We start from the raw sequence: 20,882 nt of genomic DNA, 5'->3' as shown, positions 1-20,882 counted from the left end.
TACCAGATTTATATTGGATGTCAAAATCCAATCCAATCAACTTGACTGCCCATTTGAATTGTTCTTCAGTGAATAGTCTCTGGTCAGTGAGAAATCTCAAGCTTCTTTGATCTGTTCGAATCACAAAATGTTGACCCATCAAATAGTGCCTCCATTTCTGGACAGATTGAACCAGAGCCATCAACTCCCTCTCATATACGGATTTCAGTTGTGCTCTGTTGGATAATCCCTTGCTCCAAAAAGCCAATGGCCTCCCTTCCTGCATCAAAACTGCCCCTAGACCCTTACTAGATGCATCAGTCTCCAGAATAAATGTTTTAGAAAAGTCTGGCACTGCTAGCAGGGGTAAATTGATCATAGCATTCTTCAAGGATTGGAAGGCTACAGTAGCTGCCTCATTCCACTCAAAACTGCCTTTTTTCAACAATTCATTCAAGGGTTTGGCTATTTTGCCATAACCTTGTACAAATCTTCTATAGTAACCTGTTAATCCTAGGAATCCTCTCAATCCCTTCACATCCTTAGGAATAGGCCAAGTTACCATGGTTTCCACCTTAGATGGATCTGCTGCTACCCCAGAATCAGTTATGATATGGCCTAGATACTCCAAACTGTTTTGAGCAAAGCTACATTTTTTCTTATTGACCTTGAGTGAGTGTATCCTCAAAACTTCCAACACTGTCCTGAGATGACCTTCATGAGACTTTACATTTTGGCTATAAACCAAGATGTCATCAAAGAAAACCAAGGCAAACTTCCTCAAAAAGGGTCTTAACACTTCATTCATTAGAGCTTGAAAGGTGGATGGGGCATTGGTCAAACCAAAAGGCATGACCACAAATTCATAGTGCCCTTCATGGGTCCTAAATGCAGTTTTTTCAATATCAGAGTCCTTCATTCGAATTTGGTGGTATCCTGCCTTCAAATCCAGCTTAGTAAAGACAGTAGCTCCCCCAATCTCATCCAATAGTTCCTCTATAACTGGGATAGGAAATTTATTGGGTATGGTTACCTTGTTTAAAGCCCTATAATCAACACAAAATCTGCAACCCCCATCCTTTTTCTTGACTAGGATAATGGGGCTGGAATAAGGGCTTATGCTATGCCTTATGACCCCTGCTTCCAACATGTCACCTACTAGCCTTTCTATTTCAAATTTTTGGTAATGAGGATACCTGTATGGCCTGAGATTTGGGGTTGTAGCTCCTGCAATTAGGTGTATAGCATGATCCTGCTTCCTGATTGGAGGTAGGCCTTGAGGGTCTGTAAACAGATCTTCAAATTCTGCCAACAATGTTCCCAGTGGTGCATAGCAATCTCCTTGTACTCCTGGACTGTTGGAATGAATTTGGCATTGAACCATCACTCCTTCCCCTTCTTCTTTCAGGATCTGCATTAATGCTCTATACGGCAGTTTGGTTTTGGCTAAAGCTGGATTCCCTTTAATGGTAATCAACCTCCCTTCTTGCATAGCTTGAAGCTCCATCTTACCAAAATCAACCTTGACTTCCCCCAACCCTGCCAACCAATCCAGGCCTAAGACCATATCAATTCCTTTCAGAGTGAACAAATAGAAATCCTGTGTGCCATGTAAGTCTTGCATCTGGAACTTCAAATGAGCACATTTTCCTCGACACTTCACTTTGTGACCATCCCCCACCTCCACACAATAAGGACCTGTGTCTACTACTGTTAAGTTGATCTTATCCACCAACTCAGTGGCTATGAAGTTGTGTGAAGCTCCACAATCCAACAAAATGACCACTGATTCCCCCTTAACTACTCCCTCTACCTTCCAAGACTTTGTAGTAGTAAACCCCGACATTGAACACAAGGAGAGATGAAGTGATTTAAAAGACTGCAACCTCTGCAACCCCTCTTCTTGGCTCTGCAACTCTTCCTCTTCCTCTTCTTCCATAAGGATTAGCCTGAATTGTCTATTCTTACACCTATGATCTTTGTTATACGGTTCATCACACCGAAAACATAACCCTTTCTCCCTTCGCTCTTTGAGTTCGGCATTTGACAATTGTTTAAACTCCCCTCCCCTGGGTCTGCTTCCCCCACTGACTTCATTGTTATTGGCACTTTCTCCCTTCCTTTCCATGTTAGGTTTGGACTCCACTGTAACTGTTCTAGAATAAGGTCCTTGCCTATAGCTTCCTGAGACTCTGGAGTTAGAATTATAGTTGTTCTTCTTATTGAGCATTACATTTTTTTGCTCAATCAACAATACTTTCTGGATAATCTCCGAAAGGGAACCTAATTCGTAAAGCTTTACTTCAGCTTGGAGTTCCTCTTTAAGTCCGTTCAAGAAGATACCACGTACAAATTCATGATCTATTGATCTCATTGCTCCAGCATACTTCTCAAAGTCCTCAATATATGCATCCACGGCACCTGTTTGTTTGAGCGACAATAGTTGTTCGAAAGGATTTTGGATCATCGATGGTTGAAACCTCCTTACTACCGCGATCTTAAACCCCTCCCAATTCGTGTTAGGGTTACATTTCTCCCACCAATGATACCAACTCAATGCTTTGCCTTCTAAAGCCATTACTGTGGCTTGCATTTTCTCTGCTCCAGTGACTTCCTTCAACGAGAAATAACGTTCTAACCTGTGTGTCCATCTGAATGCATCCTCCCCTGCGAAAATTGGTATTTCCAACTTCCTCCATTTTTCTTTGCGTCCAAATTCCTCACCCCTTCCCTCCGTACTGCCCCTTCCTTCGTGCCAGGGACTTGCTGGATTGGGATTTTGGCCAGCCCTAGCCATTAACTCAGCAATCTGCTCCTCGTGCTTTCTTGCTAAAGCTTCCGCAAACTCCAATCGACTCCGCATCTCCTCTCGTTCCTGCTCCCATTCTTCCGCTGACCTCGCCATGCTCCTTGTCTTCATACGCAGCTACCAGGAATCGTGGAAAATTTTCAGGGCACCAAAATCGGTGCTCTGATACCAGTGTTAGAACTGGTACAGAATTTAAGAGGAACTGAGATAGAGAGCACACGAATTCAATGAATTGCTTGGATTAGGCAACCCTAAATCCAGTATCTTATTCAATGTGGGTAAATTGTGTGTAGAGAGAGAGAAAGAGAGAAGAGAGATTACAAGATTCCTAACTGATTTCCAGAAATCAGTTCCTACACTACTTACTTATTACAAAAACTGTCTTTTCCTTTCTTATTCTGCTATTTATAACTTCTTAACTAACTACTCAATTCAAAAAGTAGTTATTTCCCGCCTGGCGTGTTTCCCGCCTTCAGTTTGTGCCTCCTTGTGTACACTTTAGTGATAGTCGGTTTAGGCCCACTCCTATCAGCAATACTCTATTATCCTCATTTCTGAAGTATTTTTAGCACTACAAAAAAGTGGGTTGCCTATTAATATAAGAATAATGCTAACTAGGGCAGTTCAACAATATTCCTTCCATAAATACCAGGATCCTCTGTAGCCAATGGATACAATAGGTGTTTATATACCAACATTATTTTTCTTTTCAAGTATGTGTCTATTTATTGGATTAGGACACAAAAAATGGGATAATTGTTCCTCATTCAACATTATGAACCATGCTTCTTTGTCCCAAAACTTTTTGTCCCCATGTCCCAAGTCAATTATATCCCACCAAATAATATACAAATTTCATTTTATGTTTTTTTTATTTTTCTTTTCAAGTATGTGTCAATCTTTCATTGGATTAGGACATAATGAGACACAAAAAATGGGACAACTCATCCACATTCTTAACATTATATTGTCCATGGGAAAGATAAGAAAACCAAGGAATTCCTACTATTAGCTTATCGATCCCTTTCTGTTACTTTGAACAGGGAGTGTGAAGTGTTTCTTCTGAGAACACCATGTCCGCAATCAAAGTCACCTATTATAATTGAAATACCTTCCTCTTTGTTGACACTCTTCCTTGTGCATTCAACAATTATTCACATAGGTGTAAAAGTTGAATACAATAGGTGTTTCTAAATCATAAAAAGATTTAGAATTACATCCAAAAATTAAAATATATATTAGTAACAAAGTTTATTATTTCTGTATTGCTTAAGGTTGTATTTGGTACGGAAGAAAATGGAAGGAATGAAAGGGGATGGAAAGAAAAAAGGGGAAAATTAACTTTTCCATTGTTTGGTTCACAAAGGAAAAGAGGAGGAGAGAAAAAAAACGTGAGGCCCATGCTAAAAAATTCCACCCCAAAATGTGAGTGGAAAAGTGGAGGGAAATCATATTTTTTATAGAAATACTATAATACTCTCATTTGTCACATCACTTTCTTCTCTTCACTTATTTTCTATGTCTTCCTCAAAAAAAAAAGCATCAACCCCATAGTTTATATGTAATTAAGGTGTAATGTTGCATGTGAGAATCACATGGAGTGGTGGACATGTTTGGTTAATAGTTATGTTTCATTTTATTTTGCAGGTGAAAATCACATGGAGTGGTGGATATTTAATACATCATAATTTATATGTAATTAAGGTGTAATGTTGAACTATGTAAATTGGAGATGCCTAAATATTTTTGTGTTATGAATGTTATATATTTTATGTTCATTGATATTATGTCAAGTGTGCTTAATATTTCTATTTTATTGCATGATTTTCAAAATAGATACTCAAAGTTTATTATAAATGTTTCAAATAGATTGATTGTAACTTCCTTGGGTGAAATACATGATATAATAATTTTATCTAAGTTAAGATAATTGAAAGTGTACAAAAAATTGAACAATTATGATAATACATGCTAAAAACAAAGTAGTAAAAATAATAACATTTCAAATGTGACATTTTTATTTGGGGTTGTTTATGCAATTTGACACATAATTATTTTTCATTCCTTTCACTTTTTAAACAACCAAACAACATGAAAGAAAAGTTATAACTTTCTTTCTTTCGTTTTCTTCTAAACCAAACAACTAACTTTTCATCTCATTTTCTACTCATTTTCATTCCTTCAACTTTCTTTCCTTCCCTTTTCTTTCCTTCCATTTTCCTCTTCACCATTTGTTATAAGCTTTTACATGATTTTATCTCGATACAACTGGCCCCACTTGTTATGTCAAACATTGAAAACAGACACCTACGCAATTGTCATTTTTTGGAGTACCTTTCTTGCAGCATTATCCTCACCTATTCTCATTTCTATCTCAATTTCTTTCTCAATCCAATGAAGAATTGAAGAGTACAACTTTTAAAACGAAAAACTTTGAAAACATAAAATAAAATTTTAATATTACTTATAGAAAGTTGATTAAATAGGAACATGAAAATATAATTATTTTGGAATACATGATACTTATTCATTATCTTCATAATACAAACATAAATCACCTAAAGTTACATTGTGGGCTTGTGGCATGCATGTGGACTACTTTACGGAAGTCTTTTTTACTTATTTATGAATTGCTCTCTTGTAAGTGGAGGACTGGAGGTATAGAAATTTAAAAAGAGAGCATTATCTTCATAATACAAACATATTTTACCATAGTCTATACCAGTCAAAAAGAAATTGGAAGATATAGGAAGACTTTTTTTTATGAATTGCTCTCTTCTAAGTGTTTAAATTATAGTTTGGCTGTTTTTATGTTTGTCAAAACTAGTTGATTTATCTTTCACAATTTAATGAATCTTCTATTTATGATTAAATTCTTCTCAACTTATGGGGCAATGTTCTTATTTGGGCTATTGGATTTATGAACATAAATCTCAATGGATATAACCCATATGAGCATTATCTTCATATTTGGTTAGGCTGGGACTTGAAATCTTCCTTAAGAGAGGGAAATTAAGAAAAACTATAGAGAAAATGATAAAAAATTTAAAGCTTAGTATTTTATAAATAAATGTGATTTATAATAGAACATTTTAGCGTCGTTCATCTTACACGTAAATATTTTGTTGTCGTTATTGACATTTTCAAATCTCTTAATCGCTGCTGAGTGGAGAAATAGGACTTTTGGTAGGTGGTATGTCTACCTTAGCTCGTCAGCTTTCTACAATCTCCTTCAATTTTTTAGTTTCTTTGCTTTTCTAGTCAACTGTTTCAAGATTACAGTAAAATTTTAAAATTCTCTTAGAAGAGTTGAATTATGTAATTAACTATATAATGCAGTGTTGTGACAATCGGACTAGATTGGAAAGTTCGATCAGTTTGATCATTGACCAGATTTGAAAATGACTCTAATTTGTAGTTTTAATCGAGTAAGGGGTTGAATCGCTTTGAACCGGAGAAATTCCGGTCCAACTATGTTAAACCCAGTTGACCCGCAATAACTCGAGAAGTGAACTAGACGGTTCACTTAAAATTTAAAAAATAGAACACTACTCTAATATTTTGCTCTACTGCGGTCCAAGAAAGATAGAAAGATATTATTTCAATATAATTATATATGGGTGAAATACATGATATAATAATTTTATCTAAGTTAAGATAATTGAAAGTGTACAAAAAATTGAACAATTATGATAATACATGCTAAAAACAAAGTAGTAAAAATAATAACATTTCAAATGTGACATTTTTATTTGGGGTTGTTTATGCAATTTGACACATAATTATTTTTCATTCCTTTCACTTTTTAAACAACCAAACAACATGAAAGAAAAGTTATAACTTTCTTTCTTTCGTTTTCTTCTAAACCAAACAACTAACTTTTCATCTCATTTTCTACTCATTTTCATTCCTTCAACTTTCTTTCCTTCCCTTTTCTTTCCTTCCATTTTCCTCTTCACCATTTGTTATAAGCTTTTACATGATTTTATCTCGATACAACTGGCCCCACTTGTTATGTCAAACATTGAAAACAGACACCTACGCAATTGTCATTTTTTGGAGTACCTTTCTTGCAGCATTATCCTCACCTATTCTCATTTCTATCTCAATTTCTTTCTCAATCCAATGAAGAATTGAAGAGTACAACTTTTAAAACGAAAAACTTTGAAAACATAAAATAAAATTTTAATATTACTTATAGAAAGTTGATTAAATAGGAACATGAAAATATAATTATTTTGGAATACATGATACTTATTCATTATCTTCATAATACAAACATAAATCACCTAAAGTTACATTGTGGGCTTGTGGCATGCATGTGGACTACTTTACGGAAGTCTTTTTTACTTATTTATGAATTGCTCTCTTGTAAGTGGAGGACTGGAGGTATAGAAATTTAAAAAGAGAGCATTATCTTCATAATACAAACATATTTTACCATAGTCTATACCAGTCAAAAAGAAATTGGAAGATATAGGAAGACTTTTTTTTATGAATTGCTCTCTTCTAAGTGTTTAAATTATAGTTTGGCTGTTTTTATGTTTGTCAAAACTAGTTGATTTATCTTTCACAATTTAATGAATCTTCTATTTATGATTAAATTCTTCTCAACTTATGGGGCAATGTTCTTATTTGGGCTATTGGATTTATGAACATAAATCTCAATGGATATAACCCATATGAGCATTATCTTCATATTTGGTTAGGCTGGGACTTGAAATCTTCCTTAAGAGAGGGAAATTAAGAAAAACTATAGAGAAAATGATAAAAAATTTAAAGCTTAGTATTTTATAAATAAATGTGATTTATAATAGAACATTTTAGCGTCGTTCATCTTACACGTAAATATTTTGTTGTCGTTATTGACATTTTCAAATCTCTTAATCGCTGCTGAGTGGAGAAATAGGACTTTTGGTAGGTGGTATGTCTACCTTAGCTCGTCAGCTTTCTACAATCTCCTTCAATTTTTTAGTTTCTTTGCTTTTCTAGTCAACTGTTTCAAGATTACAGTAAAATTTTAAAATTCTCTTAGAAGAGTTGAATTATGTAATTAACTATATAATGCAGTGTTGTGACAATCGGACTAGATTGGAAAGTTCGATCAGTTTGATCATTGACCAGATTTGAAAATGACTCTAATTTGTAGTTTTAATCGAGTAAGGGGTTGAATCGCTTTGAACCGGAGAAATTCCGGTCCAACTATGTTAAACCCAGTTGACCCGCAATAACTCGAGAAGTGAACTAGACGGTTCACTTAAAATTTAAAAAATAGAACACTACTCTAATATTTTGCTCTACTGCGGTCCAAGAAAGATAGAAAGATATTATTTCAATATAATTATATACAATTATTAATTATATAAAATTTTGTATTTACATATAACTATATATTTATAGATAAAAATATTAAATTATATATGAAATTATTTAGTCCGACTAGATGGTTTAACCATTTAAACCTAATACAAAATATCTTTCAGTTTGATGTCCGGCTCGGTTTCATAAGATTGATATAATGTTTTAACATGCACCTTGTTTGTAATTTGTATTATGAGAGGAAAGAGGTCAAGAGGAACTTTGGTTTTGACATTTTATCATTGTGCACTAAATAGTTGCTTACTTTTTCTTTTTTACTTCGCCAGAATAAGGAAATGTAATATTAGACAGTAACACATATAAAAGTTGATAAGTAATATATTCACATAAAGTTTTAGCTTAAACATTATTGTTATACTAAGTAAAGAAAATATTGCATATTTTTTATATTCTAAGACAACGGATACATTTTCTTTTCCATCCAAAATTTATTCTACTTAATATTAGGAAAGATTTTAGGAAAACCTTATTAAGAAGAGTTATATTCGCACCAAGTTTATGTCTTAAGTCACATTTGTTTTCTCATATATATATATATATATGAATGGGGTCTATTTACGTAAGTTTTTATACAAAAGACAACATGTAATTACACTTTTATCATTTTATTTACTATAGAATCACATTTTACCATTAAAAATATGAGTAAAAATAACCACTTATCTCTCCGTTAATGAAGAGAATCATTATTTATGGAATAAGACTATTAGATGTAAATGATGATTTTGGAGGAGGATGGTTTCAAAACTCTTACACAAGTGTATTTATGCCTTTAAAACTTTACATTTTCCAATTTTCCTACAAAACCTACCTCACAAATGAGTTTATTAGTTTGACCTTGTGTTTTTTCAAGCACTAAGACAAAGATAACCATATAGGAGGGTTACAAGACTAACAATTGTATCAGTAGGAGATTCACCTTATAATTATTAATTCGCTCATATTATTATTTGATCTCACAATATCAATTAGGAGATTTTGCAGTCTTAACACCTATAAATTTGTCTTCACCGGTTGTAATATTTATTGTTATTATTTTTTCAAATAATGAACAACATGAAATACTGGCTTCTGTTCTCCACGTGTTTCATAATGCCCTTTGTATTTTGTGATGTGGAAAATTCAGGTAAGCAAAGAAAACCTTCAATTTTTCCTTTCTAGTCCTTCCCTAAAGCTTATATTTTATCATATTATTACCAGGTCCTTCAACATAGAACATGCACACTTAACATCTAGAAATTTTTTATTGCAACTTATTTCTCTACTCTATTTGCAACTTCCTTATTATAAATGACACAAAAAATAAATTTTTTGGTACCCTTTTGAATTTACCATTGATCTTAATCAGGTTCATGCAAAGATACAGATATATTAATCTCACAAAGTGCAGAGTCTTATTCTGGAATCACTAGATACATTGTGGAAATAGTGAATACTTGTGCTTATGAGTGTGCTCCATATGATATACACCTTTATTGTGGTTGGTTTGCTTCTGCAAGAGTAGTGAACCCAAGTTTGTTCAAGAGGCTCTCCTATGATGATTGTTTAGTCAATGCAGGGAAGCCTTTAAATTCTGGTGATATCATCAAATTCACTTATTCCAATCCCTACTTGTACCCTCTTAAATTCAAGTCTGCCAAATTTTGCTGAGTCCCAAAATATTATATGAAATAAAACTTATAATCCATGAACATATTCACCATCATCTTCAATATATTCACAACCTTGTTTTGTACTATGTGCTATGCCTCATTTTGATAAGTAATTGTACAATAATCTTGCCATGGCTCCAATGTTGTCATTGGTATATATAAATATAATTAAACGAAAAACATATAAATGAGTTTGACATTACTTTTTCACCTAAAACCTTAAAGGATTAGTTAAATAAATTTATTCATTTATATGTTATTTAACTCATTCACTTATACCATTTTGAATATCTATGATAATAATGATAGTTGACATATCTTTTTCATAATTTTTTCTATTTATAAGAAAAAGTAAAATCATCCCAAAGTTGTTTATGATGAATAAAATTATTTATAAATTAAGCAATCAAGTGGAAGAAGAGAATAGAGATAACATTTGTTGTCCATAGTATGCATACAATATTGAAATATGAATCATTAAAATTTTATATATGCTATATGTCATTATCTACATCTTGTATTGGATCCTTGAATACCTGAGAAGATCTCCATTCTCCCCAACCATGTTTCTTGCATTCTGATTAGTCAATATAATGATTAATGAGGGATGTTTTATCAAACAATCAGACTGTGACACAGTTTTGGCATATTATGGAACAACATATTTTATATGGATAGTGATTACAAGCAGAGGTCATCCTTCTCAAGTTGTTTGGTTGTTTTCTATGACCGGCCTTGAATAAATAAGGTTCAATACTTCAGTGTGATGATGATTAAATCACCTGATAAAATTACTAATTTGAAGGAGAAAGGAAAGTGAAAAGAGAAAAAACTAATATACAATAGGTGTGTTTATATGGAATAAAGATGACATTTCCCAAAAAAAATTCTATTTTCATATCTTAAACTAATCATATTGTATCAAATAATATAAAAAATATTTTCTGTTTTTTTAATTTTTCTTTTTAATTGGGTTGATGTTGGAAACTGGAACATGTTTCAATTTTAAAGCCTGTTGGAAACTACACCAATTAGTTTTGATAAACGGTTGTCGCTAAACTTCTTTTGGAAATTGCATGTTAGTTCTAAGAATATTTATACTTATATTCTTAAAAATGTTTCTGTGTATAGTTTGAGATATGGGGATGCCACGTTGAATTGGAATTATACATGTTTTTTTAATAGCAAGCAGCAGTATGAAAACCCTCTGGATTAACTTTCTATTTTGTTGATTTTTTTTTTCACTGCAATAACCTTCTTTTCTTGACATGGGTTGATTTTTAATTTGGAGAGAATTTGTTTACACAAATAAAGAAATTTTATGAAACATATACAGAAAAGTTGCAATAAACTTGTGCAACATGACCCAGTACACAAATATGTTGATACAAGTGAAAGGTGTTTGAATCCTTAAGAATTTTGAGTCAATTTTTTAAATATATGTAAAAGTAAATTATGTGAGTCTTCACTTAAGGCTTGACCATATATAAAAAGGTTATTTTTTCATTGATCGAGCTAGAATTTACTCTAAAAAATGATTTTGAAAATTTATAATATGCCGTAAATGTAATATTCCAAAAAAAATTAAACTATGGTATGCAATAAAAAAAAGTTTGATATTAATTACTATTGTATTATTAGGCTGTTGAGCATTTTGTAATCTATAAGACTATTACCCTTTTTAAAGTTCATTTTATCCTTCCATTTTATAAAGTTGCCATTTGCCATGTAAGCCTAAACCTTAATGGAAAATTTCTAACACCCTCAAGGAAATTCTTACTTTATGAGACATTTTCACCATTAATTTTTTATCACTCCCTTTTCATTCCTTAAACCAATGCATAAGATATGTTCCTCACCTCCTCTTAGGAGGATTCAAGAATTCTTGGTCTTTAAGGAAGGTTTGTGTCGTTTGGCTTTAGCCTACTACATAGGAGACTATTATTATTATTATTATTTGATGTAAGTACCGAGGGCATTATTGATCACATAAGATAAAGATGGAATAATCATTATCATAAAATGACTCTTTCTATTTTATGGCCAAGACAAACTTTCAAAGCATGCAACTCTATCCCTTTATTTCCCATTTAAAAATGGTTGTATATATAGTCATAGCTAAATGAGGAAAGATAGTCAGATTCATTTTTGTCCATTGTGTAGTACTCTTTCTTTTAAGCCTCCTTCTCCCAAATTTGTGGGCATGCAATGCCCTTATACAATATGTGCACGAAACCAACTCATGAATAAACCATCTTATGATATAAGGAGATAAATTTTCATTGGACACTAAAATTATGACATGTGTCATATTTCATCACTTTCTATAAAATATTTCTAAAATTAAATAAAATAGTACACATGTTATACTTTTACTGACCGTAAAAGATAAATTATCTTATAATATGAGGAAATATTTTATTCTCACAAACAAAGTTTTCAAAGTATGGAATGAGAAAATCACAATATAATCATATTTAAAAAAGAGAAAAAGTATACTTCCGGTGTAAAATTTTTATTACATTATTATTAACTCTTCAATAAAATAATACAAATGAATGATAAATAATATATAGATTATGCATAAATTTTTATACCGAAAATACATAGATATTACATTAAATGGAAAAACTAACATTAGATTACATATTAGAAAGAAAAATATATATACTAACAATATAAGAGTTTTTTATATTGTCATCGTATCATCCACCATTTATTTTCAATAATCATTGACTTTTTAAAAAAAACTAATCTAAATAAAGAGTAAATGATTTACTGACTATATGTTAATATTTACACTATTAATGCATATGTATTAAAATATAATGTGTAACTATGTTTTTGAAGTGAATATATAAAGTTGTTAAACAATGCATCGAAGCCAAAAAAAAGTGAATGCAAATTATATTTTGATTTAGACAGCTTAATGCAACAAAGCCATGAGTTCCTTTTGAGACTTTGGTCTTTCGATATTAGTTTGAGTTGAATGGCAGCTTATCTTTATCATCATCTCATAATTTTTCTACTTTTACGAAAAGACAATGAAAAGTAAAAAAAAAAAAACAAAATTATTCAGACAAAATAGTCAATCGGCTTCTATGGCCTATAGAAATAAAGCATGGGCTGTCAATTTCTAAGCCTCTAAACGTGAATATGTCAGTCCAACGAACATTCCCAGAAAACGAAAAAATAAATTGTTTGGTTTTTTTATTGGCAGAGTCTTCCACCTAATAATACTCACATTTTATATCCTATTATTTAGTATTTCATTTCAGATTATTTCTCAAATTTTCGCAGCCTCCAAGTTAGATTTTATAAGGAAAGTAAAAAAAATAAAAAAATTTAGAATTATTTCATAAATATATTTTATGGTTTCGAAGTCTTTTCTTTATCTACAAAATTTAATTCACAAACAGAGAACATGAAAGAATATATCCTATTGAACATATTGAGAAAAAAATGGAGACTTCTTCAAGAGAAATAAATAATTATATGAATAAAAATAGTGAGTTTTGAAAGAAAAAAGTGCTATAACAAGCAACTTTAAAGTAAAAAAGACAAAATCTGTTAACGAAATTAAAGCAAAAGCTCCAAAGATGTTTTGGTTAGACAACGCTCAACGTGGATTGGAACAACATTAGACTGTTGTTTCCCACACGCGAGTTGGCGCGTGATAATGTTGGTTTGTCTTATGACATAATTAATCATATTTTTGTCTAATTAGTGAGATAGATAAATAATAATAATGAGATAGAAGTCATAGAACTTCATAAATACAGAACACAGAAAAGAAAAAGTGAAAGGAAGAATAAGCAACACAAAAAAAGTGCTTCGGAACAAAGAGAGAAAAAAAAGTGATTTTTGTAGCTTTATTGACTGTTAAGAAAAAGCTAGTCAGATAGATAAGACTTTCAATTGAAAGTTTTCAGAAATCTCAACCCATATCGCTTCTATGCATGTAATAAGAGTTAAGAAATGAAAGTTTTTGTTACTGAAAAGTGAACTAAATCTGAGGAAAACTGTGTATTGATTGTGTGGTGAAAATGGAAACTTCACAAACGGAAGAGCTTTTGAAGAAGATCCAACAGCTAGAAGAAGGACACGCTCATCTGAAGCAAGAAATGTCAAAACTGAAGCTCTCAGGTGGTGGTGGTGATGGTGGTGGTGATGTAAGAGCACATCGGCAAAGGTCTCACTCGGTGTCGCCGCAGCGGTTCAGGTTAGGGAGGAGAACCGATGCAGCGGCGGCGGCAGCAGCGTGGAATAAAGGGTCTTGTTCGTTTAAACAATCGTCACCGTTGCAAAGAGAGAGTCGTAGTGGTAGTGAACCTCAAAATGACGGTGGTGATGGTGGTGGTGGTGGTGCGTCGTGTGGGCCCTCGGCTGTGAATTTTAGTGATAAACAGTATCTTAATATTTTGCAATCAATGGGACAGAGTGTTCATATATTGGATCTTAACTCTCGTATTATATATTGGTTAGTTTCTCTTTCTCTTTTTGATTTTGAATTTTGGATTTTTTTCTTTTCATTTTTGTAATAGATAGTTATATGTTAACTTATGAAGAAGTTTTATTATGTGGGTGTTTCTTTTTATATCTATGATTTGGCTTTAGGAAATGGTAAGCTCTCAACTTAAAAGTGGTTGCGCAACACTTATGAAAAGAGCTTAATTATTAAGCGCTTGTTCAACAAATTATTTTGAAATGAGTTAAAAAAGTAGGCTTCTTTGTTAAACTAATTGAAATAGGGTTAAAGAGGCTTATAAGAAAATCATAAATTATTTAACAAGCTATTTTCATAAGTTCATTTTCATAAGCCCAAATTAGATCTTCCAAAAGTACTGTAAGGCTCCCATGTGTGATGAGTTATATGGTGGTCTTTTGAGTTTCTAATGCCACTTAAATCAAAGTCTTTGTCAAACATAGTAATTGCTATGAAAGTCAAAATCCATTTGCAAGCATTGTGAATAGGGTAAATGATTTTGCAGCTAAGGAACCTAGAAATAATGAAATGATGATTGATTAGTTACACTAGATTAGGCATCAAAATTTCTAGAAAGGACACTGATTAGTATATACTGGGTTTGATATATATTGAATATAAAAATGTTCCATTTCATCATGTTGATTGTGAACTTACATTAATTTTTTAGCTTATATTTTGTGATAATTTTGCAGGAACCGTAGTGCTGAAAAGCTATATGGTTATGCAGCAGAGGAAGTTCTTGGCCAGGAAGGGATTGAGCTGATTGTAGACCCAAGTGATTTTGCCTTAGCCAATGATGTAGTGAACCGTGTCACAATGGGAGAGAGCTGGACTGGGCAATTCCCCGTCAAGAATAAAATGGGAGAGAAATTTTTGGTTGTAGCAACCAATACACCTTTCTATGATGATGATGGAAGCTTAGTTGGCCTCATTTGTGTCTCAAGTGATTCACGTCCCTTTCTTGAAATGAGAGTTCCATTCTCAGGCGTAAAGAATGCCGGATCCAGTGCAGGTTCCAACCGTCCTAGAAGTAGCATCACCAATAAACTTGGCCTTGACAGTCAACAGCCACTTCAAGTTGCTCTAGCATCCAAAATTTCTAATTTGGTTAGTTCTTTAACTTTCATGTTTCTGTAATTTAGTATAACATTGCTTGTCCTGATGTTTGAACCATTAAACAGGCGTCAAAGGTGAGTAACAAAGTTAAGTCAAGAATCAGGACAGGAGAGAATAACATGGACCATGAAGGTGTGGGTGGAGAAAGTCAAAATTCCGAGCATAGTTTCTCAGAATCTGACCAGAGAGAGGATGCTAATTCCAGTGGAGCTAGTACACCTAGAGGTGATGCGGCACTGTCCCCATTTGGTCTGTTTTCTCATGTTGAAGAGAAATCCCTAGGAAAAACTTCAAGAGACTCTGGTGATGAGAGTGAAGGAAAGCCTATTCATAGAATCATAACTTCAAAGGCTGAAGCATGGATTCAAAAGAAAACACTATCGTGGCCGTGGAGAGCAAATGATCGAGAAGGATCAGAGGCAAAGAATCTTTCTTCGGGCGTGAAGCAAGAAAGCCAGGCAGGTCCTATTAACAACGAGGCTTCCGGATCCTGGTCCTCCCCCCTTAATGTTAACAGCACAAGTAGTGCCAGCAGCTGTGGGAGTGCTGGCAGTTGTGCTGTCAGCAATAAAGTGGATGTGGACACTGATTGCTTGGATTACGAAATTTTGTGGGAGGACCTGACAATTGGAGAGCAAATTGGGCAAGGTGGTCATATTCTTAACTAGAATGCCATGCTTGGACAATATATATGCTTTAACGAAAAATAGTGTTTGTCTGAAAATATCATGTTATATGTATTTAGAGTTCATATGTTTGAATATATATTTCTTCTACCTTACGAAGCTCTGATAATTTATCGTACCTATGCTTGTGAGCCCAGTTAAATATAGTGTCCAGTGATTATTATGCATTGTTATGTTTTACTTGTTTTCTACTGACCTCGATGGTGCTGAATTGCAGGTTCATGTGGAACTGTATATCATGCTCTGTGGTATGGATCAGTATGTTTCTCTTCCTGTAATTTCTGGTTCTAAGTTCTTGTATTTATAAAGGATATTCTACCAAGCAAATTTTGAACTTAAGATTTTTTATGTTTTCTTCTCCTTCTCCCTTTTGGGGTGTTAGGACATATTTGAGTTTTTCATACATTTATTGTGCAAACTACGTTTATGCAGAATGCAACTTTGATGTCAACTTATAATCATATTGTTTTCGCAGGATGTTGCAGTCAAGGTATTTTCAAAGCAAGAATATTCTGATGATGTGATAATGTCCTTCAGACAAGAGGTATGTTTTCTTGTAGTCTAATTTGCTGATTATTGTTGGACATACTGAATAGTGAATATGATCCATGAAGTGAGGAAGTCAGCATAGGTTTCAAAAATAACTATTACTGTGTGTTTGGATGAGTTATTTTAGAAATTCACAGAATTTAAATTACCAGGGAATTGAATTTGATTCATTTCAGATGCCTGCATTATAATTTTTTTTTTCGGTTTGAGAGTTTCTCAAAAAAATATTAGAATATCAAATACATCAACTACATAAAGATATCAAAGCATAAACATACTCTTGATTTTGAAACTATTGAGTCTTCAGGTTTTTTTAGCCCAATCCTATATGTTCTCCTTGTTCTAACCTGCAACATCAACAATGGCAGCTAGTTCTGCATCTCAGCATCTAAAATCATGAAAATTACAGCCACTATGTCACCGCCATAACAGAATCTCTTTTCAAAATATTGAATCTATCTCTTCTGTAGCTAGATGTTGAAGCACTGTTGTCCTAACTAGGCAGGCCCAGCGCAAAAAAATTAGAACCCACACTTAACGTAGTCATATTAAATTTATTTGTTTCGGAATACCCCATAGTTTAAGAAGGAATTCTCAGAATTCCACCTATGGAGGAGGAATTTTAAATTCTTAACTTTTGGGCAATGAAATACCCAGTTAAAATACTTGGGATTTATGGAATGATCTCGCTTAAATAGAGCATTTCATCTTGAAGAGTTTCAAATGCATTAAAAAAAGTGCATTCCCTCCTCACTTATGTTAATCAAGTTTTTTTGGCAAATTTGTTTGAATAATACAGAAACCTTGTTACTTATTGAGCTAGAACAAGGATCTTTTGTCCCAAACCATGTCCCAAATCTTGTCCCGCACCAATGAAAAAATGTCATGTTAATTAAACATTCCTTATTTTTTTCTGTTTTTTGCTTCAACATCATTGGTGCGGACATGCTTTGGGATAACAAATCCTTGTTCATTGAGCAGAGCATTAGCTATCACATTTACCAAGGGGTTTGATATTCATGCACTCTACAATTTAGCCATTGTGGAGCTACAACTTATTCTTTTACTTTCTCAAGTGTTCCACTTTGATCGCTTCTTTCTTCTATTCATATTCATACATATTCTAACATTAATTTCTGTTATCACTAGCTTCTTTGAGAGATTGAACGTAGATCTCTTTTGTCTAACATTAATTTGCCATCTTTTTTTGGCGAGAAGGTTTCTGTCATGAAAAGACTTAGACACCCAAATATTCTTCTCTTTATGGGGGCAGTGACTTCACCTCAACGCCTCTGCATTGTGACAGAGTTTCTCCCACGGTGTGTTCTGAACCTTCTTCTGTCTCATGAGCATTTTGATTTTGCTTTGTTGTACCTCACATCACAAATTACTAACCTAACTGATTACTGTTGCACCCATCTGTATTTTATGAATTCAGTGGAAGCTTGTGCCGCTTGTTACACAGAAATACATCCAAACTTGACTGGAGACGTCGAGCTCACATGGCCTTGGATATTGTGAGTATTTGTAATAGCATTGTGCACTACATCTATCTCTCTTTTTTTCTTCTAAATAAGATATCTCATTGTTATGATGCTGATTTTTCCTTTTTGGTGGAATAGTAGTATGCTCATTTCTATTTTATTTTTTTTGGGTATTATCATCTGATTTTAGACCTTTTCTTGGAAACTACTTGGTATTGAGTTTGTTATCAGAAACACAACTCCTGTTGTTAACTTAGAAGGCATCTCTCTTACTGTGTTTGAAGCCATCCATTAATTTTCTTACAGGCACGAGGCATCAATTATCTTCACCATAGCAACCCACCTATAATACACAGAGATTTGAAGTCTTCAAATCTTCTAGTCGATAAGAATTGGACTGTGAAGGTCTGCCACTTTTCACTTTTCTTTCTATTTATTCTTCAATGTTTGGCTGTAATCTTTCACCAATTTGCTTAAGAATTTCTTGCGCTGTTTTCTGTTATGCCAGACAATATCTAAATCAATTTTTAACTGACCAGGTTGGAGATTTTGGTCTTTCACGTCTTAAGCACGAAACATATCTCACAACTAAGACAGGGAGGGGCACGGTAGGCTCATATTTAATGTGTTTGAAATTGTCCCCTTTACATTTTCACTGCCATAGTCTCTAAACATGTTTCTGATTCTATTACTTTTCTGCTTTGTAGCCTCAATGGATGGCACCAGAAGTCCTTCGTAATGAACCTTCGGATGAAAAGTATGTCCAATATAGGCCCTCAATAGCTCTCACTCTCATGTTTTTAATTAATTCTTCACTTTGATATTTACCTTTTCTGATTCTTGGGAACTTCAGGTCTGATGTATACAGCTTTGGAGTGATATTATGGGAGCTTGCAACTGAAAAGATCCCTTGGGAGAATCTCAACTCAATGCAGGTATTGCTTTCTAATGTACAAGAACCTTGAAAATATATTAAAACAGAGATTTGCAAACTGAAATGATACTTAAGGCTATGCAATGAAAAGCTATGGACAAATTTTTTCTTCACTTCTTCGTTGTTGATGAAGCATTATATTTATTGTTACAGTTGTTATTCCAGTCATGAAGACAAGTTAGGTGTTTAAATTGCTTCATTAGTTTGCCTCTATTTAGTTATCAAAATAAACTAATTCTACCTTAAAGACCGGGGCTGGATTTTTTTATATCTAATATTGTTTTACGCGGTTCCTACTGAATTTATATTATAAAATAAAATAAAATTTTGCAATTATGTACCATTGTGAGTACACATATGAAGAACAATCTCTCTAGGACTTTTGCAGGTGATTGGAGCTGTAGGGTTCATGAACCAGCGGCTAGAAATTCCAAAAGAAGTTGATCCTCGGTGGGCTTCCATAATTGAAAGCTGCTTTCATAGGTTTGCATTTCATCTTTCTGTTAAACTTCATACTTTTTAACCTTTTTCCCATGGCTCTGAAACCCTGTAGAACATAGATCAATTTAAATGCGACTTTTGTCTCAAATGTTCGCCAACTTATCTTCATATCAATTGCTGTTGCATGAAAGTGTAATTGTTGGACTTTTTATTTCATTAATGTTTAGGTAATATTACATACCCTTGTTGACCATATTTCATTTTTGTACCCCGGCTTATAAGACTATAGCAGTTGCATCAGTTGCCTATGGATTGTTGAGTATTGCCTAAAATAATGTTTTTTATGCAAATCCTTCATTTCATCTATTTTTCTACCTTCTTTTGGTTGTTTTACTCAATTTTTGTTGAGGACAAGTTGGTGCAGTTACCAAACATATTATGCCAACTCATTACTTTGTCCATTCCTACCAGTGATCCAACATGCCGACCAACGTTCCAGGAACTGCTTGAAAGGCTTAGAGAGTTGCAAAGATGGTATGCTATTCAGTTCCAGGCAGCTCGGTCGGGTGGCGGGGAAACCATCCAAAAGGAGTCCTAGACACAACCTTGGAGCTAATTTTTTGTCACTTGTGGCTGATGCATAAGGATTTTTTGCTCATATTTTGCATAAGTTCCTGGAGTTGTTGATAAATTGCTACAAACAAACTGGTCCCGGAACCATTTATAATTGCTGGTTTGTTCATCAATATTTGCCCAGGTATCATTGCAAATGGAGATAGAAGAATAGAAAAGGTTGGGATTGCCAAAACAATTGGTTTAGTCATTTTATTTTTCTGTAGTGGCACCATAAAGTTTCTCCAATTTATTGGTGTGATGCTGTATGTTTGGAGTAATTGTAAACTTTATCCCTTATAAATTTTCTATAAAAAATGTTTGCACCACTATATAGAAGTGGTATAGAAAGTAGTGAGAAGAAGAGGAAAAAGAGGACAACATAGAATTTCATTTGACTGCACAGATTAAAAATTTAGAATCAGAAAGTTGGTCTTTTTTTTTGAATGAAATAGTGTTGTTAGTTATGGTTGGATCTCTATCATTATCCACTTGAAGCATAAAAGTGCAGCTTAGGCACCAGAGTGGCATTTTGAAGATTGATTAATAAATTTAATTGGCCTGTTTCAATTCAACACAAGTCTTCCAAGTATGGAATATGGATAGTAATTTTCAGTTGCATCTACACTCTTTTGGCTGAACCCTTTCTATTCTTTTAGTTAATATGAGCGGAACAAGAACTAAAATGTTGTTCCCAATGATATTATAAAGTTACAAAGAAATTATGTTGTTTTCTGAAGATTAGCATACTC

General features: G+C 33.3%; 1 protein-coding gene across 2 annotated transcripts; it reads left to right on the top strand.

Moving 5' to 3' along the window:
* On the top strand, positions 13,613–20,597 carry LOC109359631 (dual specificity protein kinase shkD-like). Of its 2 annotated transcripts, XM_019604333.1 has the most exons (13): positions 13,613–14,299; positions 15,001–15,415; positions 15,490–16,072; positions 16,328–16,368; positions 16,586–16,654; positions 17,878–17,978; positions 18,098–18,176; positions 18,450–18,548; positions 18,683–18,751; positions 18,851–18,900; positions 18,997–19,078; positions 19,466–19,560; positions 19,990–20,597. In XM_019604333.1, the coding sequence occupies exons 1-13, from the start codon at positions 13,866–13,868 to the stop codon at positions 20,114–20,116; spliced, it is 2,244 nt and encodes a 747-aa protein (XP_019459878.1). In that variant the 5' UTR covers positions 13,613–13,865; the 3' UTR covers positions 20,117–20,597. The 2 variants fall into 2 exon arrangements, with proteins under 2 accessions (XP_019459878.1, XP_019459884.1); XM_019604339.1 differs by lacking the exon at positions 19,990–20,597 and having other exon boundaries at positions 19,455–19,560.

This window comes from Lupinus angustifolius, chromosome LG01 (assembly GCF_001865875.1).
Source record: "Lupinus angustifolius cultivar Tanjil chromosome LG01, LupAngTanjil_v1.0, whole genome shotgun sequence".
In the NCBI taxonomy this organism is placed as follows: Eukaryota; Viridiplantae; Streptophyta; class Magnoliopsida; order Fabales; family Fabaceae; genus Lupinus; species Lupinus angustifolius.
This window is presented reverse-complemented; position numbering and strand designations above follow the sequence as displayed.

What these genes read in the sequence shown, in the direction of transcription:
- LOC109359631 (XM_019604333.1), top strand. Translation starts at nt 13,866, where the DNA reads ATGGAAACTTCACAAACGGAAGAGCTTTTGAAGAAGATCCAACAGCTA. An exon ending in CATCCAAAATTTCTAATTTG is followed by an intron (nt 15,416 to 15,489) that starts GTTAGTTCTTTA and finishes ACCATTAAACAG; the next exon opens with GCGTCAAAGGTGAGTAACAA. An exon ending in TAATGTCCTTCAGACAAGAG is followed by an intron (nt 16,655 to 17,877) that starts GTATGTTTTCTT and finishes TTTGGCGAGAAG; the next exon opens with GTTTCTGTCATGAAAAGACT.